Genomic DNA, 20889 nt, shown 5'->3' on the forward strand with positions numbered 1-20889 from the left:
TATATTTAATTTCAAAGTGAATGCAGTTAATTGATTTTGATTTTCAATTACAGCACAGAATTAATTGAAATTCAGGAGTGACTATTTACCCACATTGTGGCTTTTTAAATATTTTCTATGGTTATTTGTGCAATAATTTCTCATACCTAAATATGTTGTGTCCTTAAAATTCTTAGAGCATGCCTGAGTCGAGTACATAACAAAAACTCTGGTTCAGAAAAAGTGTTTGATAGGAGTGGGATGCACATCATGATAAAAGTATGTGAATCAATATGCTCCGGCTGTGATATTGCAAGTTAAGCATGCTCAATGCACAGTTCTCTGCCAGTTCAGCAGGACTTGCAATGTTGTATTTTGCAAATAATGCGGTACAAGACTGATAACTCTGATTTCAGAGAGAAAGGCTAAGCATTTTTACTCCATCTGTGAAGACCAGAATGAAACATAGTGTGTATTCAGTCTGACTCAGGTTGTGGAATATATTCTGCTTTAAATTTTAATGTATAGCCTCTAAGGAAAGAAAAAACTTTTTGTTGGGATTCTTTGCCTGTTCAGGCTAGTCATTCCTATGATAATTACCTATATTGCTAAGATATGCTGCTTCAGTACTAAAACAAATGCTACCTTGGGTTACATCCAATATGAGTCATACTTTGAGTAGAGACATTGAAATTAATGAGCACAACTAACTTAATGGACTTCATGGGTCTACTTCGAGTAGAACTTCATTGGATACAGCCCCTTTGTTTTCTGAAAATATATGTAACTGCTCAAGTGTAAACCTCTTTGTTGAAGCTAGTAAGTTTATTAAGGACACTTCTTATTCTAGCATATACCGTATCATCCTACTGAGTTTTAAGCGTACTTCAAATCTGTCTTTCTATGCTTTTACATCAGCATGACTTTTAAGTAACAAAAGTTCCTAAACACTGAATACTCAAAAATACACAAGGATGTTTAATTCTGAATGCTCACTGGATTAGTATAACATCAAAATGAAGGTGCAAAATTATATTAGAATAATCAGAATTTAAATGTTCATTATAGATTAATCAATTTTTGAAATGTAGTATAAACTTTATATGCTTAAGAAACTGCATCTGAATGCTTAGCAAAGAAGGTGTAATCCTAGATTAGTCTAAATTTCTGCCCTAAAAGTTACACTGGGTACAATAATAAGACCAGAGTTAACAAAAACTTAAGTCTCATTTAAAAAATCTCTTACCTAAATTGTGTTGTTCTTTCCTATTTGAAATCGCGTGGGCTTTACTGTTTAAGATTGGCTCAGTCATACTCAGTGTTTTCAATCAAAAACTTACATTTGGTAACATGCTTTACACAGTATGTAGATCTACAGTTTGTGTATTACCTTTTGGTTATATTAGTGAGGGCTTGGAAAGTGTGGATTTATTCATGTTCTTTTCACTGTCATGTAGTTGGGATTCATGGAACATGGACAACCAGTCTAAAGGCACAAAAAGTTGTAGTGAATTCAGGAAATTGGTGGAAATTGTTCAGTTTGACATAACTTCACTAATAAAACTATAAGCCATAATTTTTAAATAGCTTAAGCTTGGTTGTGTTGAAATGAAAGTACTGTGCTGCATGGGTCACCTTTTTAAAAAAAATGTCCCGTAACTCTTGAAGAAACCATTTCAAGAATGTTTGGATCCATTGTCTTTATTCAAGTATGGTGTATTCTAGTACAAAACCTTAAGCTTGTTTGGGTGTCATCTGAATAAAGCTAGACTGTCAGTACAACAGTTTGATGTCTTGATTTATTCAGCAATATTCAACTTAATAAATCAGTAAAGCTCAGATTTTGTTTGTTTCTTACTGAAAAACAAAATTCATATAGTATGTATTGTTTGGACAGCACACTGGTATCTGTTATATAAGTTACAGATTGTGTCTCTTAGGTCTGGTATTTATACTTTTGCCCTATATAATAACTTTAATTTACTTTGGGAAGAAAATACTACAACTGACAAAAGGAATTGGTTGAAGACAATCCTATTTTAAGAAAAATTAGTTTATTCAAGTCAAGTCAACAACTTTAACACACTTCTGAATTTCTGTGATTGCTCATGGTAGAATTGAATTTTCTGATCAATAATCAATAAGTGAACTACTTACTTCAATAAAGGTACAGTTTGGTTTTTGTGTTACTATAGCATCAGATATTAGGATATAGTGATTGTGGTCACATCCTTTCTGAATTCCTAAAGAATCAATGTTTTTAAAGAGGGCTCTTCATGTCACTATATAGCAAAGCTTCCAACTATTAGTCACCAATGTGAGTTGAGTTGTCTGCCCTGTATTTCCATCTACGAAGTAATTTTATTATTTACACAATTTATAGACAGGCTTTCAACAAAAAACTGTTCACAACTAGCAATTTAAAAATACAAATAAAAACCATCCATGCCACTCCAGAGCCAATACACAAAAGACCCTGCCTGATAAATAAACTTACAATATTCGTACACACATTTTGTCCTGTGCAGTGCAGATAATAAATAATGACTGGGAAGAATAAAGAGCTGCTTGTGGACAGACAATCCACAAGGAGAGCACTGGTATTAAAACATAGAGAGTGTGTTTGATCCAGACTTTACCTTCCCCAGATGGAAAGGTTCATTTTGCCCAATGAAGGCCATTGATCCAGGGAAGGGATGCGGGGGGAAGAAATATTTGCCAAGGAAGCTGCAGGGGGAAGGGGAATCAGCAAAATTATCTGACACACAGACATATATATACACACACACCACTGGCAGGAATGAAGTCTGGATCCAACCCAATACTTGCACAGCTTTAAACTGCATATTAAGCAAAACATGACTCTTGATTTGACAGCAATAAGATACTTTTACTACCTTTTCTCTTTATCATGATTTAATGAATAACCTCTTTTGGTGTTCTACATAGACTCTATTGTTGTGGACTGACAATGTCAGCATGGTATTTATTTTGATGTAGCCCATCCTGCAGAGGTGGCTGAATAGCAACACTGGAATACCTCTTTCCCCCAAATCTTTGGTTACCGAAAGAGTATTGCATCAGAGTCTTGCATTCTTTCCAGGAGAAGGGTTGGGGTGAGGCTTCTGTGATTGGGCCTTCCTTCCTCGGCTATCAAAATACCCCTTGCCACAAAGATGGTAAACTTAGAAGATGATGCTGTCTACTGAGGCTTTGATGGAACATAGGATTGGAGGCAGTATCTTAAGTATTTTAAGCTCAGATTATTTGGTCTCTGATATTTTGATATCAAAGGCATTATTGAATAGGGCAGATGTTGGAACACCTTCTGTTAAAGATAAGCCACGTCATTTTGACTGTCCTCAAGGAAAGCCCCACACAAAAGAGAGAACCAGTGTGGCAAAGCAGAGTGTTGGATTATGACCTGGAAGACCAGGGTTCAAATCCCCACTTGGCCATGAAGCTCACTGGGAGATCTTGGGCCAGTCACTGTCTCTCAGCCTAACCTACCTCACAGGGTTGTTATGAGGATAAATGGAGAGGGGAAGAATTACGTAGACCACTTTCAGCTTCTTGGAAGAAAGGCAGGATATAAATGCAGTAGTAGTAGTAGTAGTAGTAGTAGTAGTAGTAGTAGTAAAAAATACATCAGTAGTATAGCCTCAAAAGTAGAAAATACATATGATTGTTGCTATGTTAACAATCTAGCAATCTATGAGAACAATGTAGCTTTACCAGATAAAAGCATTCATGGCCACTGTTGTTACCTGGGCAACCGGATTTAGCAGTGAATTGAGATTATACCAAAGCTGTGAGTCTGAGTGACCAAAAATCGTTGACTACTGTGTACTCTGTATATTGTGGAATTCCCTCCCCTTAAATATTAGACAGATGCCATCTCTGTTATCTTTTCAGCGCCAGTTGAAGACCTTTCAACAAACCTTTAAAGTTGAGACCTTGTCCCAGCCTGCGTCTGTGTTGGAATTGCTCTTAAATGTGTTTTTAAACCTTTTAAAAAATATATATGTTTTTAATTTTTTCTTAAAAAAATATGTTTTGAAAGCTTTAAAAAAGGTTTGTTTTAATATATTTTAAAGTCTGTATTAATGATGTCGAAGTGTTTTTAGTGCTTTTGTTTGCCGCCCTGGGCTCTCGCTGGGAGGAAGGGCAGGATATAAATCAAATAATAAATAAATAATACTGTCAGTGTTTGGAGCCCCACTTTCTCTAAGCTGCAAGGCCCACTAATTATTATTACTTCGGTCTTGGCTGCTAGATACCTTGAGTCGGATCCAGACATCCTTATTCTGCATTTGGCATGGGTGGAAGTGAGAAACATCAGTTGGGAAAACAACAGCTAGGATCCAAAGAACTGTACAATTAGTTCCATGAGCCAAAGTAGGCTTTAGACTTTTTTCTTATACAGACAGCTACCCTGAACATGCCCAATCTCGTCTGATCTCGGAAGCTAAGCCGGTTCAGGCCTGGTTAGTACTTGGATGGGAGACTGTCTGGGAATACTGGGTGCCGTAGGCTTAGAGGAAGGCAAAGGTAAACCACCTCTGAATACCTCTGACCATGAAAACCCTATGAATATATATATATTAAAAAAAGATTCATAGGGTCACCATAAGTCATAATCGGCTTGAAGGCATATAACAACAATAATACTATGTGATAAACCTTTTTTGAAACTAAATAGTATTAAAAAAGCAGTTTGATATAGCGTTGAGGTCAGCTTTTGAAAAGGAAAAAAAGTCTAACATTCCACTGGTCAAGTCTTGCTTGAACCTGAACAGATCTTTGAATCCCAAGCTATATATGGTATTTCAATATACAATTAAAGTAAGATTTATTGAATAGTAGAACATTTTAAAAGTTGAGTAATGTAAGTGGTTCTCATGGAATTGCTTCAATATTTAGAAATTATTCTGTTGTATCATGTGTATAACTTTCCAGTTAGGAAAGCTTGTACTGGTTTTTATAATAAAAAATAATTCATTATTTTTGTGTGTAGCTTGGCAAAAGAAAAGATTATGTATGAAAAAGAAGCAAACCAGCTAGAAGAAAAGATTGAGAAAATGAAAGCTGAAGATGGAGAGAATTATGCAATTAAAAAGCAGGTAAAGAATTCCGTAGCTCTTTAATACATGTTATCAGTTTTTACTTTTAAACTAAAAGATCTTGTGTAATCATAAGATGCCAAAAAAAAAATCTTGTTTCAGATTCATAAACTGTCAGATATAAAGGAGCAGTCTAAATAGCCTATCTGTCAGATTTTTACTGTTTGTAACCAGTAGCTGTTACAACAACTTTGTGTACCAATGAAAACAGCTAGGTTGGTGGGGACTAGAGAGAGGGCATTCTCAGTGGCAGCCCCCACTCTCTGGAACTCCCTCCCGTTCGATCTTCGCCATGCCCCTTCCCTAGATACATTTCGCCGAACCTTGAAAACATGGCTCTTTGGACAGGCCTTTGGGGTCCCCGGGGTGGGCTAATTTCTTTATATTGTTTTAAAACTGTCTATTGATGGCCCTAAACTGTTCTGTACTGCTGCTTTTAAAATGATTATTGTTGACTGCACTGTATTTTATTATGTATTTATATTGTATTTGAACTTTAATGTTGTACGTCGCCTAGAGTGGTTTCGGCCAGATAGGCGACACAAAAATTAAATTTATTATTATTATTCTTACTGTAGTTCATTCATTACTTATTTCACAAGCCATAGATGTGTGGCTTTGTGGACACAAAAAATATTCAGTGCTATTCTAGAAGTCTCCAAGTTGAGCCCCCAGGGAGAGGAGTTAAACTTTATCTCATCTGCCTGCAGTCTGGACTGTATTTCTTGACTTTGGGTGTAAAAATTATTTGCCTACTTAGTTCTAGAAATACAAACAGTTTGAAAAAATCACAGCAACAAGACCATTGGGATGAGATACCTGGTCATTGGTAGCCTGTAATAGCTTTCAGGGTTCATAGTATATGGAAACTCCTTTGCCTTAAGATACAGTGCTTATCACTTTTATGGCTTTGGTGCATCTCTAGACATTTAATGGTGCTGCCTGTCCTTGATGCTGTTGTATTCCATTTTTTGTACTCTCTCCTTGCCTTGCTGGCTCTTCAGCTGTCTGCTCATACCCACTCATGAGCCGTTTCAAACCCTGCTGCCCTTGAAATATTAAGAGTTTAATAAGCTCTAGGGTGGAATCCAATGTTACACAAGCAGACTTCCACTTGCGAGTGGGACTTCCATCTACCTTTCCTTCTCCCTGAATCCCCCCACTGTTCAAATCTGCTCTAGAGCAACCTTTCCCAACCTTTGGGTCCCCAAATGTTGGACAACAACTCACACCAGCCCCAGCCAGGTATGATAGGAATTGTAGACTAGCAAAATCTGGGAAAGGCTGCTCTATAGGATCTCCATGGAACATGTAAAATCTTCTGAGAACATGGTTTAACATTGTCTCTTTTTCTTAAGGAAGCAATTTCAGGGCCATTGAAATAGATGGGCCACTGGCCTGATCCAGCAGGCTCTTATGTCTTAGGGAACTTGCCTCAGTAAAATTTCTGGCATATTTGCAGTTCTCTCTAATCTTATAGGGAAAACTGGAAAAAATGAACAGAACTTTAGTATCCTAATGCAGTATTCAGAAGCGTAAGACATGCAGTGGGCAGACTACAAGCTTGTGGAATGTACTTTGTTTTGTACGAGAACCCTGAGGTCTACCAACCAGAAAGTACAAAATAGGGACTCAGATGGACAGACATATGCTAAGAATTAGGTGCCTCTGAGCACATGTGCAGCCCAGAACCAAGCTCATAAGTGCTTTTACATCTAAAATGCACCCCTGGTTTCCCCACCCCCACCTTTCTTTTTCAGCACCCTAATTTGGGCAGACAGGACTTTTTTTAGTTGTTGCTATTGTTAGATAACTAGTAATCAGAAACCTTTCTGATCTATTGGAAATTGCCCAAAGATCCTAATCTACTTTCTGCCCACCCCTAGATTAATAAGTCAATATTTTATTTTAAAATATGTGCTACTTACTTTCTGAGGAACAAGGAAGCTAACAAGTCACAATGCAAAAATAACATTTCAAGGTATAGAACGATCCTCAAAATTAACCCCATGTAAGACCAGCAAACCACAATTTATTAATTCCCAATAATTCCCTCATAGCCAAGCACCAGATCCCCACCCCCAGTTAGTGAATGTTTGGTGCATACGTGATGGTTCACTCCATTAACCTAAAAAACATTGCATCTCGGCCAGTATTATCTAGTGGAGAGAACTGAATTCAGATTTCAGTTTTGCTATGGACAGAGGTTCGCCATTGTCACACTCAGCATCAGTTTCTATATTTAAAATGAAATAAAGGTATCTTACTGTGTTCACTTAAGAAGAAAAAAAATTAAGACCCTTATCTAGAGATGCATGAAATCTATCACCACAGATCTGTTTAGCTGTTGATATCTTAAAGAACTTCTTGATTCTTAGTTCACAATGCATTGAGAATGTATTGTTATATTATTGTATGATTTGGTACACTTTTTGTATAGTTTTCTAATAAAGTAAATTAAAAAGATTTTTTGACTCTTTTATAACTGGAAAAAATGTTTTTCCAACCTGGCATTGGGGTCAGATACTATTCAATAGTGAGCTGCAGCTTAAAAAACAACACATTTTCAACACATTTTTAGTTTTTTACAGTATAGCAAAGGGATATAGCTATATAAGCATGGACTTCTTTAATCATCCTCATGTTGATTCACATGATGTCTTTCAGGCTCCTTATACTTATTTTCTCCTACTGAAAGCCTCATAGAAATAAGAATGTTTTAAAATACCGAATGTTTATACCCCTTAATTCAACTGCTACATCAACATAAGTAGCTGTTATGCTGTTTAACATGCTAAGAGACATTTAGACTCAATGCCATGGACATTTGTTGTTGTTGTGATGTGCCTTCAAGTCAATCACAACTTATGGTGACCCTATGAATCAGCAACCTCCAGTAGCATCTGTTGTGAACCATGGACACACAGTGCTTCATTTCTCACTGCCACACCATTCCCCCCTTCATTTCAGGTGGTCTATCTCTTTAGTGAAAGCCACAAGGATTTCAAGATTTTGGGAGCCAGATTAACCCATTCCACCTCTGTCTCTTCTTTTGTTCTAACCTAACTGTTAGCTCCATTAGAGGAAACATGAGTAGCTGTTCCTGCACCCCTGAGATTAATAGTAGCTGTGAAATAGGAGTTGGAATTTGGGAAATAGTGTGGCTAGATCTCTGTCTCCCACTGTTGTATCCCTAGTCTTGGAAGAAGCTGTGTAGAAAGAGAAAAATATATGAATCTGATCATGGATCTCCTATGGTATGTCTGGTTTCACCCATAGCTACATGTGGAGCTTGAAATGCTTTCTGGTTATCTTAGTTGGAAGCTCACTCTGGCATCATTTGAGATACCTTGGTCTGGTAGCTAATAAGAAACTAATAGCTCTTGGTACAACAGTACTTTATAACATGAAAGAAGCAACAACATTATAAAAAGTAAATTCAAAGTAGAAACTTTTAGAAGCTGGAATTCATGCTTTTCTTCTGAATACAGAACTTGTTGCTCTGTCTACGTGCCAGCCATGTTGCGGGCATATTCTTTTCATGACTATAGGTGCTTGCAATTACACACATTGAATTATTTTAATAGTTTTGTTAAGTGCAAATATGTGAGGGCTTAAAATTCATATAATTGCTTTAAGAATCTTCACAATAGATTTGTTAATTGATTTTCATTTCCAGCCAAGTTGGATACATTATAGAATCAGCTGTGTACACTACCTTTTCAGTGCATGAATTTGAGGGTTAAAAAATTCCATGAAATAATATAAGATGGTTTTCTGTGCAATTACAAAATTGTCTTGTGTAGATGTATGCAAGATGTTCAGATTCAGTGGGGTGCCAGATTGGTAATTTTACTCAAAAAGCATGGTGAGAATAATCTCTCTCCTATAACAAAACCCAAGAATGGGTAATAACTTTTTATGCATGATAAGCATCAAAAATATGAGCCTGCTGGTCTTTGCTTTTCATTTTCTTTACCTTTGTCTTTTAGTCAGAACCTCCTGCAGTGAGCATACAATGTGATCAATAACTCAATAACTTTTTCCATGCAGTAATTATCTCTGTGTGGTATTATCTGAACACTGTTTTTATTTATTACCCCAAAGATGCAGGAGATATTTATATAACCAGCTGATCCCATTTTGGAAGAAGCTGTTTTTGACAGCAGGGGAAATAGTTTATATTAAATAGTTTTTTAAAAATCAAATATTTCATGGAAAGCTTTTAGTAGTTCTTGGTTTGTTTTTGAAAAGTATTCTTGAGTACTCTTTAATATTATATTGTATATATGAATCTAACTTCAATGTGTTTGCATGATTTTAAGCAGCTAGAAAAAAAGTAGTTGTATGTTAAAGTTGTGCAGTTCATGTACTTCATGCACTTCTGTTTTGCAGACTGAGATCTTGCAAGAATCTCGAATGATGATTCCTGATTGCCAACGCAGATTGGAAGCAGCACATGCAGATCTTGCTCAGCTATTAGTAAGTACAGAAGAAAAAATCATGTAGGGCTGTCAACTGAATATTTTCAGTTGATTGATCAAGATGAAGAGTAGATATTCAATTGAAAGACTGCATACATCACCTTGTTAACATAACCTCAAAGCAGATGTCTTTCAGGGATACTGGAGAAACTGAGAATTTAAACCAAACCTGCCACTTGCTGTTAGAAGGAAAAGCCATATTTGATGTTTATTTCCTCTTACAGTAATACATCCCAAACCAAAATACCGCCTCCCTCACCCAAAGCTTGCCCCCTCAATTTCAGACACATAAATTAAAAAATTGCCCCAGCAATGAATCAACTAAAGCTCTAGTTAATTAATGTTTAAACTCTTTAAGCATGCAGCCTTTAATTTCTGCCCACTGTATTTTGTGGTCTGGTGTAGATGTAAAGCTAGTGAGGTGCAATTGATATCAGGCCTGTAGAGACTCAAGTTCAAATTCCCGCTCTCAGAGCTTTTGGGCCACCATCGTCTCTCAGCTTAGACTATATCACAAGGTTGCTGTGAGGATAAAATTTGGATGGGGGAGACTAGGCACATCACCCTGAGGAAAAATGAGATAAAAATGTAAAAAAAAACCCAATAACAATGCAGTGTATGTTCTGTCTCCACAGTTCCCCACCAAGCTTAACCATGGCTAAGGATTGTGTTGAGATTGATCTTAGCCAAAGTTAATGCTAACCTGAAGGTCACATTAACCAGGATATGAAATCTGCTTCAGACCTTGGTGTCAAAGTCCAGATAAGGAGGAATCCTCAGTAGCATTAATTGTGGCTAAGGTTTGTACCAATATTACATGGTTCAAGTTAGCAGGGGGAGGTAACACTGAATATCCTGATGCATTGGCCCTTTGTGTCTAGGTGCTTTCTATCACAACACTGCCAAAGAAAAATGACATGTTTAGCTGATTAGCTAATACTGTATTTTTAAATTGCTGTAACCTGCCCTGAAACCTTGTGGTGAAGGGTGGGAAAAGAATTGAATAAATAACATGTAAAAATAATGCCTCTGTTTAATAGAGGTAATTTACTATTACTTTTGTATAAAGAAAAATATTTTAGTCTGCTTTTAAAAGAAATAACTTCATTAAAATATTTAGAGTAGCAATCATCTTGATCACTGGTATGCCTACCTTTCTTAAGCTGAATGCTCCAAAGTTTATTAGGCTACTAGATACACTGTGTCCACTAGTACACACCTTACCACTATTTTTTAAGATTTTCCATGTGATTGGTTTTCTATATTCCCCTTCCGCTCTCCTTCCTATACAAAGCTAGTAAGCTGAGAGAGGTTGTTGAGAAAAAAAATTAATTCTCTCTCATAAGACGACTGGCTGAGTTGGGAGTGGGAGGTACTGCATGGCAGTGGTTCCGCTCCTACTGGGCGGGTTGGCTCCAGAAGGTGGTGCTTGGGGAACATTGCTTGGCCCCGTGGATTCTCCAGTATGGGGTTCCACAGGGGTCAGTTCTGTCCCCCATGCTGTTCAACATCTACATGAAACCGTTGGGTGCAGTCATCCGGAGTTTCGGAGTGCGTTGCCATCAGTACACTGATGACACACAGCTCTATTTTTCCTTCTCATCCTCTTCAGGTGAGGCTGTCAATGTGCTGAACCAGTGCATGGCTGCGACAATGGACTGGATGAGGGCTAATAAACTGAGGCTCAATCCAGACAAGACTGAGATGCTGTTAGTGGGTGGTTTATCTGACCGGATGGTGGATGTCCAACCTGTCCTGGACGGGGTCACACTCCCACTGAAAGAGCAGGTTCATAGCTTGGCGGTTCTCCTAGAACCATCTCTGTCACTTGAGGCTCAGATAGCCTAGGTGGCTCGGAATGCTTTCTACCAACTCCAGTTGGTGGCCCAGCTACGCCCCTATCTAGACAGGGATAACCTGGCATCAGTGGTCCATGCTCTGGTAACCTCCAGGTTAGATTACTGCAATGCGCTCTACGTGGAGCTGCCTTTGAAGACGGTTCGGAAACTGCAGCTTGTGCAAAATGCAGCGGCCAGATTGGTAACAGGGACATGATGGTCCGAACATATAAAACCCATTCTGGCCTGCTTGCATTGGCTGCCTTTTTTTTTCTGTGCCCGATTCAAGGTGCTGGTTTTAACGTATAAAGCCTTACACAGCTTGGGACCACAATACCTGATGGAACACCTCTCCCGACACGAACCCACCTGTACACTACGCTCAACATCAAAGGTCCTCCTCTGGGTGCCTACTCTGAGGGAAGCTGGGAGGCTGGCCCAAGGGAGAGGGCCTTCTCAGTGGTGGACCCCAAATTATGGAATGATCTCCCCGACAAGGTGCACCTGGCGCCAACACTGTTATCTTTTTGACGCCAGGTCAAGACTTTCCTCTTCTACTAGGCATTTTTTAACAGCATTTGTATAGCATGTTTTTAATTTGCCTATCAGTTTTTAAGGGTTTTAATTTGATATGGTTTAAATTTGTATACTTGTTTTTAATGTTTTTAATTATTGTAAACCGCCCAGAGAGCTTCGGCTATGAAACGGTATATAAATGCAATAAATAAATAAATAAGCTGCCACAACCTTGGGAAATATTTCTTGAGCTGGGGCACAAGGAAACATGAATTTGAATTATTACCAGTACATCTTAGCATTATTTCCCATCTTTTTTTCTACAAGGGCAAAGAAGAATAATTAGTTGGCATAGGACTTCGAGCCAAAGCTCATCTACTCCAGTTTAGCAGTTGGTCATTACTGGATAAATGTGTTGTTCATTTTATTTAAATATTTATGCCAAGCACTTTCCATTCCAAACAATCCTCAAAGTAGCTTAACATGAAATTAAAACAATCATAATGTGTTTCTTTAATGGTTGAATTAAAACGTCCCAATAAACAACTCCTGTACTTCATTTACTGTACTTGAAAGCTTTTTTTTTAAAAAAAATGTTTTTAAAGATGTTTTGTTTTAATGTATTTTAAAGTCTGTTTTTATGATGTTTTAAACTGTTTTTAATGCTTTTGTTTGCCAACCTAGGCTCCTGCTGGAGGAAGGTTGGGATATAAATAAAATGATAAATAAATAAAAAAAATGATAAATGTTGTTTTATTTCAGTTTATTTATATCAGTTTTCTACACCATACTCAGAGTGGCTAACAATATTGTATGGCTAATGGTTTAAAATAAGGTTAATATTTGCAATCATTAAAATAAACATTTTAAAACATTCTAATAAAAACAAAACCAATAGATAATAATTAATTAACTCTGCAAACAGAAATCAAAAGCCTGCTGAAGTACACAAGAAGATAAGAAGAGCCTTGCTGGATCAAACCAAAAGCCTATCTAGTCCAGCATCTTCTTTCCCAAGTACCTGCGGGAAGCCTACAAATAGGACAATGAAGACAATAGCCCTCTCCTACTGTTTCCCAGCAACTGGTATTCAGAAGCATGCTGTCTTTCACCTCTGCATAGTTAAAACTATGGAATTCACTCCCACAGGAGGTAGTGATGGCCACCAAGTTGGATGGCTTTAAAAGAGGTTTAGACAAATTAATGGATAAGGCTGCCAGTTGCTACTAGCCATGGTGACTATGTTCTACCTCCGCTGTTGGAGGTAGCATGCCTCTGAATACCAGTTGCTGGGTATCACAAGTGAGGAGGGGGCTGTTTTCTCAGGTCCTACTAGCAGGCTTCCCAATGTGAGAACAGTGCTGGCCTAGATGGTCCTTTGGCTTGATCCAGCAAGGGTCGTCTTTTGTCCCTGACTATGGATTCCATAGTTTAACTATGCACTATGTAAAGATGTACTTCCTTCTGTCCATCCTGAATCTCACATGCTTGGGCAGGGCTGTACAATTTTTACCTGGCCTTACTGGCCAAACCAAAAATTGTAGTTGCTAGTCAGCCCTCCCCTCTCCAACAAGCCCTCCCCTTTCCTGAGGAAAGGTCCAGAGTTGTAGGGTGCTATGGCGGGTGCTGCCTCTTGAATGTGCACCAAGCACCTTCAAGTGGTGCCCCTCCCACAGCCTATCCCCAAGGAAGGACGTATGAGAGAATTGCGAGTTGCATGCCACTACTTGAATGAGCCCCAAGTGTCTTGAGGGAGCAGGAAAGATTGACAGGTTTCTTAAAAATGTTTTGTTCCAGAGTGGCCAAGGCTCTGGGGACACCTTGCTATGCAAGAGACAAACCACTCCCAGCCTTCCTCCCAACCTTTGAGCTGGAGAGGTGGTGGGGATGCAGTTGCCAGGACAATCTCCACCCACCTTGGCAGCTTTAAAGTTGAGAAGAAGGCTGGCACATGTCTCACTCACCATGTCGAGTGGAATGATTGATATTCTGATATTATGAAAGAGGGAGAAGAGTTTATCTCCTTCCTCCACGTCATACATAGTTTTATAAACCTCTATCATGTCCCCACACATGTTTGTCTCTTTTCTGAACTTAAAAGTCCTCTTGCACTCTGGACTAGCTGAAGTTTGCAAACACTTTTCAACTGTGATCCCAAGTAGAACATGTTTGAGTAATCCAGTATTGATGTAACGATGATAAATGTTACCATGGTCTGACTACAGACCTGATTTTCAAGGGGAGTGCTACTGCATCCAAAAGAGACAGATTCCTCTTCCCTAATCAGCCCTACCCGAGGAACCACTTTTGTCTTCTCTAAATTAAGTTTCAATTTATTTGTCTCCATTCTATCCAATACCATCCCGAGGCACCAATTTAGTACTTTGGCTCCTTAGAACTAGATAGATGACACCAAACATTTTTCTTTTCTGGGTATTGGCAACAGTGCACCCCAAATCCCTGGCCAACCTCTCCCAGCAGTTTCATGTAAATGTTATACAGCATGGAGGACAAGCGCCCCCCCCCCCGGACAGTTGTATTCGTAGAGAAGGAACCGGTGGGAGTGGGGGCAGCTTGGCTCCAGGAGAGATTGTCATCTGCTGGAGCAGCAGGATTAGTGTTTTCCTTGCTCTGGCAAATAAATATTCTAACAGGGCTTTCTAATTTTACTATTGTAAAAGATTACAGATTAGAGGAAGTCAGAGAATGAGAATAATAAGCAGAGGCTGAGTACTTCTTTCATTTGGGGTTCATGCCTAATGCTAGCAGTGTAAATAGTAACATTTCTTTGCAAGTTTGCTTGCATTTCTAATTAAAAGCTAAGGGTTGCATTTCAGTTGGCTGAAGATCATTTATTTAAGCTCAGTGTGTTTTCCAAGTTGAATGTGTGCAGTCAGTAGTAAGCACCACTGCCTTCAGTGGAGCTTGCTTCCAGGTAATTATGCATAGGATTGAAGACAGGCCACATGACTGATCGGGGATGTCAGCCCAAGTCTGCCCAGCCAAATTCCAATGTGCTAATAGCTACATCACACTTTCCCATCACTATTCTATGAGTAACAGCTGATAGTGATAAATGGAGTATTATGTGCTGTACTGCTAGTCATAATGGGCGATATCTAGTCTTAGTCATACTCAGAATAGACCCACTGAAATCAGTGGACCTACTCTGAATATGGCTAACGTTGGATATCGCACTGTGTGTCTGGCACTGAAGTGAAAAAAGCTTCCTTCATGATGCACCTCAAAGCTTCTCTCCACAAAGGTTTAGTCTTTACAGGATGGTAGTTATGTAAACAAATGGTTTTAGGATTTTTTTGGGGGGGGGTTAGTAATTTTTAAAACAGTAAAAAGTGTTCTGTTTTTTTTCAGGAAAATGAAAAAGAGTTGGAAGAATCTGAAGAATATAAAGATGCACGTTCAGTACTGGAGTCAATAAAGTTAGAAGCCTAGATTGATTCTTCACTATTTTATGTATGCCTTGGGTCCATTGATTCACTTCATTAATGTTTGGCCACTGCTGTATTTTTTCAAGTAGCGTTAGGAATTATGATGTGCTCAAATGATCTTTTATTATCTTTCTTTACATTTTTTGGGAAAAAATTCATTGAAAGTTGTATAACCAAAATACAAACTACAAATAAAAAAAAAGAAAACAAGCAAAGAGCATTTTTTTATGAGTGGTAGTACAAAAAATATTTTGTGGAACTATAACAACCTTCAGGGTTAAATCAGGCTATCAACATAAGGTGTCTGTCCAAAGTGATCAGTGAGTTTCAGATGGTCCCACAGGAAGCAAATCCCTATTGACAACAGTTAAAAATGGCTCGTTTAGAAAAAGTCAGATTTGACCATTCAACTGGAGAATCTGGCTTTGTGTCTCATTTTTGCTACAAGTGCCCAGTATCAAACTTTTGCAACCCTGTTACAGATAGACTGCTGCTCCAGATTCCCAGTTGTGTACAATACAGGATATTTGTATTGAGGAAATATAAGAGATTTGTGCAATAATATATCATGCTCTTCCCCAAATATAGATAATAGAGCCAATTTGGGATTTGATTGTAGAGACTGGCTGATGTTAGTAGCTACTTCATTCCCTATAAACGGTGACAATAGCATTGCATCTCCACCATATACACAGCATAAAATCCTCCTCATTACACCTACTTTCTGTAGATACTGTAGAGGTGATTCCAATGGTGTATTAGTTTTCCCTGACTATTGCCAGGTGCATCTAAGGAGCTGTTTAAATCAAATGGATGACACTGGCTTTCCAATGTGGTACTACTAAGATCAGCTTCCCATGTTAGTGCAATCCCTTGGTTGTGCTGCAGGAGTCTGATGCTAAGAAGTTATATATTATAGATAGCAATCCCTTAAAGTTGAGATTTGTTGTAATACACATTTGCTCAGTAATAGTGATGCTCCGATTTTGTGCATCTGCAACCAAATTGCCATTACATTTTGGAGCTGTTCCTTAACTGAGGAATAGTTAAGCGGCTACCTTTCTCGTAGTTTCTAAACCTATACATTCCATGTTGCAAACAGTGTAAGTTGTGAGAGCATTTGTCTTTGTTACTAAAGAGAGAGTGTACTTTAAAAAAGGTAGAGAAGAAACTGATGGGGTTAATTTGCCTGCCTGTAACTTCAGTGTTACATAAGTAGGAAGGAGTTGCACAAAGCATCCATATAAAACACAGAACCAAGTACGATGGGGTGAGGAACCTTTTTCGCCAGGTGGGCCAGATCGTTATTGGTCCCCACCCCTGTGGACCATCTTTGGGATTGGCTGGGACAACCCATCTGTCAATCACCTGACATTCCCAAGTGCCCCCCCACCTGCTGGTTGTCAGGTGCTTGGAAATGGGCTGGGCAAACCAGGGATCAGCTGTGCATTCAAGCTCCCCATGGGGAACTTGGTTGCACAGCCAATCCAGCAGGCTAGTGGGTGGTGAGTTCGACCCTGCTTTCTGCAGGATTTAGCTCCACAGGGACCTTGGTCATGCAGCCAATCCAGCTGCATCTCTACCTGCCCCACATACAACACCACCCTGAAGTACAGCATAGGTTTGAGGGAGGGAATTGGATGAGAGTTCCATGAATTTCTGTGGCACTGCTTCCATGTTTCAAATCACATTTGTTGGTTTAAGCTGAACTGTATCATAATACAGTTAGATTTGGAACACAGAAACTGCCCCTCATAGGTAGCCTATAAAGAGTATTATTTTGATTGATTCCCCTTATTGATAAACCACTCCAGAAGCCTCTGTGTGCCAAGATAAGTAAATACACGTAGGAGGTACAAAACTGGTATAGTTTGGAAAAATAAAGTAAATTGGGGAAGATTATGTGTTTGGGGAGCTCCCAAATCCAGGTGATCTAGGAGATACATTTCCTGTAGCTGCAGAGAGAACTGATCCCTTCTGCTTCAAAAGCAGTTTAAACAGAAACCCACATCTATATGCTGTCTACATTTCCTTGGACTGCTCTTATTTGCAGTTTAAATGTTCTGCGTAGCATATCTGGGTAAAGGTCCTGAAATGCCTGAACTTGTTCTCCTTTGTATACAAGGGAGTGAAAGTTGTGGAGATCTTGATATATCTTGTCTTTACATATAACTATGTCTCAAGACTTTCCAATTTCCATTTTATCATGCACTAACGTATGCTGTCAAAATATGACTCAAAGTAGGTCTGGAAGAAGCTATGTAAACCACTGCATTAGGAAGACTATCATGTCTATTACTTTCTAATTCTGAGATTGCATGGATTTTAATATCTAAATTGAAGCTCTTGCAGTAAGATTTTCCAAATCTTCCAAATTTTCAGCTTCCCCCCCCCGATTGCCTTGAGTTAAATTGTTTTTTCAGTTCCATATTTATAACCACATTTGCCATTTTAGCTGTCTTGACAACTTAGTTACTGCTTTAGTCATTTTTTAAAAAAAGTGGCTTGATGGTAGCTGCTCGTTCCGTGGTTAATTCTTGTTTAAGTACTGCAGCTGTGAAACATTTTTAATCCCTGTTTTACACAACAGCGTTGCTTTGTGGCGAGCTAAGTGTTTGATGGAAATATATCTAAGCAGTGTTAAGGAGCTATAATCTGCTGGCCCCACTATGTGCTGAAAACACAACTAGGAGTAAGGGAAGTACCCTGGAAAAGAGTACTATGCAATACATGGAAATAGTTGTCTGGAGAGAGAGAGAGAATCTTGTAACAATTGAGACCAAGCTGCTGTTGTGGCTGATGTTGGTGGCCCCTTTCCTCTTCCCCTCTGTTACGTGTCTCCCTAACTACCCTATGTCTGTTGTATTATTGGTTATAGAATATGGTAATTATTGGAAAATAATAATTAAAATGGTTTGGAGTGATGTACATACAGAGCCTATGATCGATTTGTATTAATTTTCTGCCTGCAACAAGATCTACTTGAAATACCATTAAAAAAAATTGTTTCAAAAAAGTCTAACAGTGTTAAACTATTGTTTATTCAGAAAAAAAACCTTTCTCCATCAGCTTAATATATATATGGTTGCGTACAACATAAAATCAACAGTGAAATTACATTGATAAAACAAATACAGAATACATCATAAAACAATAAACCTGATTAATACATCAACATAGCTGGGTCACACCTCAGAGAAAGCCTGGATGAACATGAATTCTAAGCAGGTGCTAAAATGCCGGTATGATAAGAGCCTGGTTCATGTTAGTTGGAAGCACATTCTAAAAGGCAGGACTACTACACTAAAAGCCCTGGTCTTAGTGAACAGAGGACAAATCTCAGGAATGTATGACTATTAGGTATGTCTCTTGAGAAGTGGTCAGGGACTGGTATATAAGGCAAGGTGTTTTCAGAGGTAATCTGACCCCATGTTAGGGTTTTATATGCCAATGGGAAGGTCTTGAATGTAGCCCTGTGGTCTATGTGCCAGTGCAGCTATTTCAGCAGAGGTGTTACCCACTGTTGATAGGACATCCCCTTCAATAGTCCTGCTGCTGCATTTTGCCATAGCTGAAGCTTCCAGGCCAACTTCAAGGGAAGCCCAACATGAAGCTCATTGCAGTAATCCATTCTAAAGGTTAGGTATGCCTGGACTACCATAGCTAAGCTATTGTGATCCAGGAATGGCCAGAGCTGTGGCACCAGTGAAGCTGGCAGAGGGTGCGCCTAGCCACTGAATCCACTTGGGCTTCCAGTGACAGAGATGGATCCAGGAGTACCCCCAAGCTACCTATGTGCTTCTGATGTGTATTGATGATACTGTTGTCCAAATCCTCTAATGACTGCCCCCAGTGGCTTCACATAGATGTTAAATGGCGTTGGGCATAAAATTGTGCCCTGCAGAACCCCATACCACAATTGCCACAGGGCCAAGGAATACTCTTCCAATTCTACTCTGGAAACAACTCCAGAACCAGTGTAAAACAGTACCCCCTAATACCCATCCCACAGAGCTGGTCTAGGAGGATACCATGGTTGATGGTTTCAAAAACTGCAGGACGAGAGAGGTTGAGTACTGAGTATCCCTCCTTCAGAAGGAGAGAGGTTTCATTCTCCTTGTCTCTTGATAAAAGTCATCAAAGTGGCCAAGGCTGAATCAGTCCTGAATCCAGACTGGAAGGGGTCTAGATAATGTGTATTTTTGAAGAACATCTGCAGCTGCCCTGCCATCACCCTTTCCCTCCCCACTTTTTTGCAATAGGTTGGTAGCTGTCACACACTGTTGGGGCCAGAGTGGGCTTCTTTAGGAGTGACTGTATCTCTGCCTCTTTGAAGGCCGAAGGCACCACCTCATATAAAGATGCATTAAACCATATCCTGGATCCAAACAGTTAATCTAGTCCACAGGCTAGATTTAAGTGGCATGAGAGACAGAGATCAAGAGACATATAGCTGGACATGTTACTGCACGCACTTTGCCCATATCATCAGGCTGCATCAGCTAAAATTGATCCCACAAAATAGTGCAAGGTTTGCACAACATTAGAGAAAGTAAAGCTGGTCTATCTTTAACCATTTGCCATTAAGGCATTGTTTCAATGATAGCAATATAGAGCTAACTGAAACCAAAATAAGCAGCTTGGAAATCTTTAATAGGCTTTGGTCACAAGATAAGATCAAGTTATTCAGCTGTTGCAGCAGCAACAACAAAGTTAAATAAAAAGACTGATCTTAACATTCACAGTTTATTGTGGCCCTTTTGCTTTGTAGATGTTAGGAAAATATGAAGTGGAAATGAAGAGTGAAATTTTCTTATTGAGGTGTGTGTGTGAGAGAGAGAGAGAGAGAGAGATTTTGACTCTTGTAAGTTGTCCCCCGGCCAAATAATATATGATGGTGTAGCGGTTAGAGTGTTGGACTACGACCTGGGAGACCAGGGTTCGAATCCCCACACAGCCATGAAGCTCACTGGGTGACCTTGGGTCGGTCACTGCTTCTCAGCCTCAGAGGAAGGCAGTGGTAAACTCCCTCTGAATACCGCTTACCATGAAAACCCTATTCATAGGGTCACCATAAGTCAGGATTGACTTGAAGGCAGTCCATTTCATGTACATGTTGTGGATTTATCCAATGGCTGCCCTCTAGCAGACCCTCAAAAAAGGAGTAGGTCTTACACAATTGCCGAATTACTTCAAGGGAAAAGGTTTTTGCCAAATTTCTCTTGTAAGTATTTTTAATGTCTAGAGAGTTTGGATGGGGGGGGGAATCCCATGGAATCTCCCATCTGCATTCTGCAAAATGCTATATACCAGCAAAAGCTGCACCAAATGAAAGCTTTGATCATGTGTTTCTGCTCTGTGATGCAAATTAAATGTTGACTGAAATGTGTGTAAGAGGGAATTTTGTTACATCACAGTGTTCTTTCCTCTCCTTTACCTTTTTTTAAAATTATTGGCAGATCAGAGCTTTGGGAATTAAACTGGGGACTTGGTAATAAAA

The 20889-nt window shown here is 39.0% G+C and overlaps 1 protein-coding gene across 2 annotated transcripts in view; it reads left to right on the forward strand.

The window, feature by feature from the left end:
* Nucleotides 1–18405, forward strand: part of TBCA (tubulin folding cofactor A) — a 56083-nt gene extending 37678 nt beyond the window's left edge. For both annotated transcript variants that reach the window (XM_061620175.1, XM_061620182.1), the window contains exons 2-4: nt 4997–5102; nt 9498–9584; nt 15313–18405. In XM_061620175.1, the coding sequence (XP_061476159.1) occupies nt 4997–5102; nt 9498–9584; nt 15313–15393 (274 nt within the window). In that variant the 3' untranslated portion in view covers nt 15394–18405. The remainder of the gene's footprint in view (nt 1–4996; nt 5103–9497; nt 9585–15312) is intronic.
* The last annotated feature ends 2484 nt before the right edge of the window (nt 18406–20889 follow it).

This window comes from Rhineura floridana, chromosome 1, assembly GCF_030035675.1.
Source record: "Rhineura floridana isolate rRhiFlo1 chromosome 1, rRhiFlo1.hap2, whole genome shotgun sequence".
Taxonomy (NCBI): domain Eukaryota; kingdom Metazoa; phylum Chordata; class Lepidosauria; order Squamata; family Rhineuridae; genus Rhineura; species Rhineura floridana.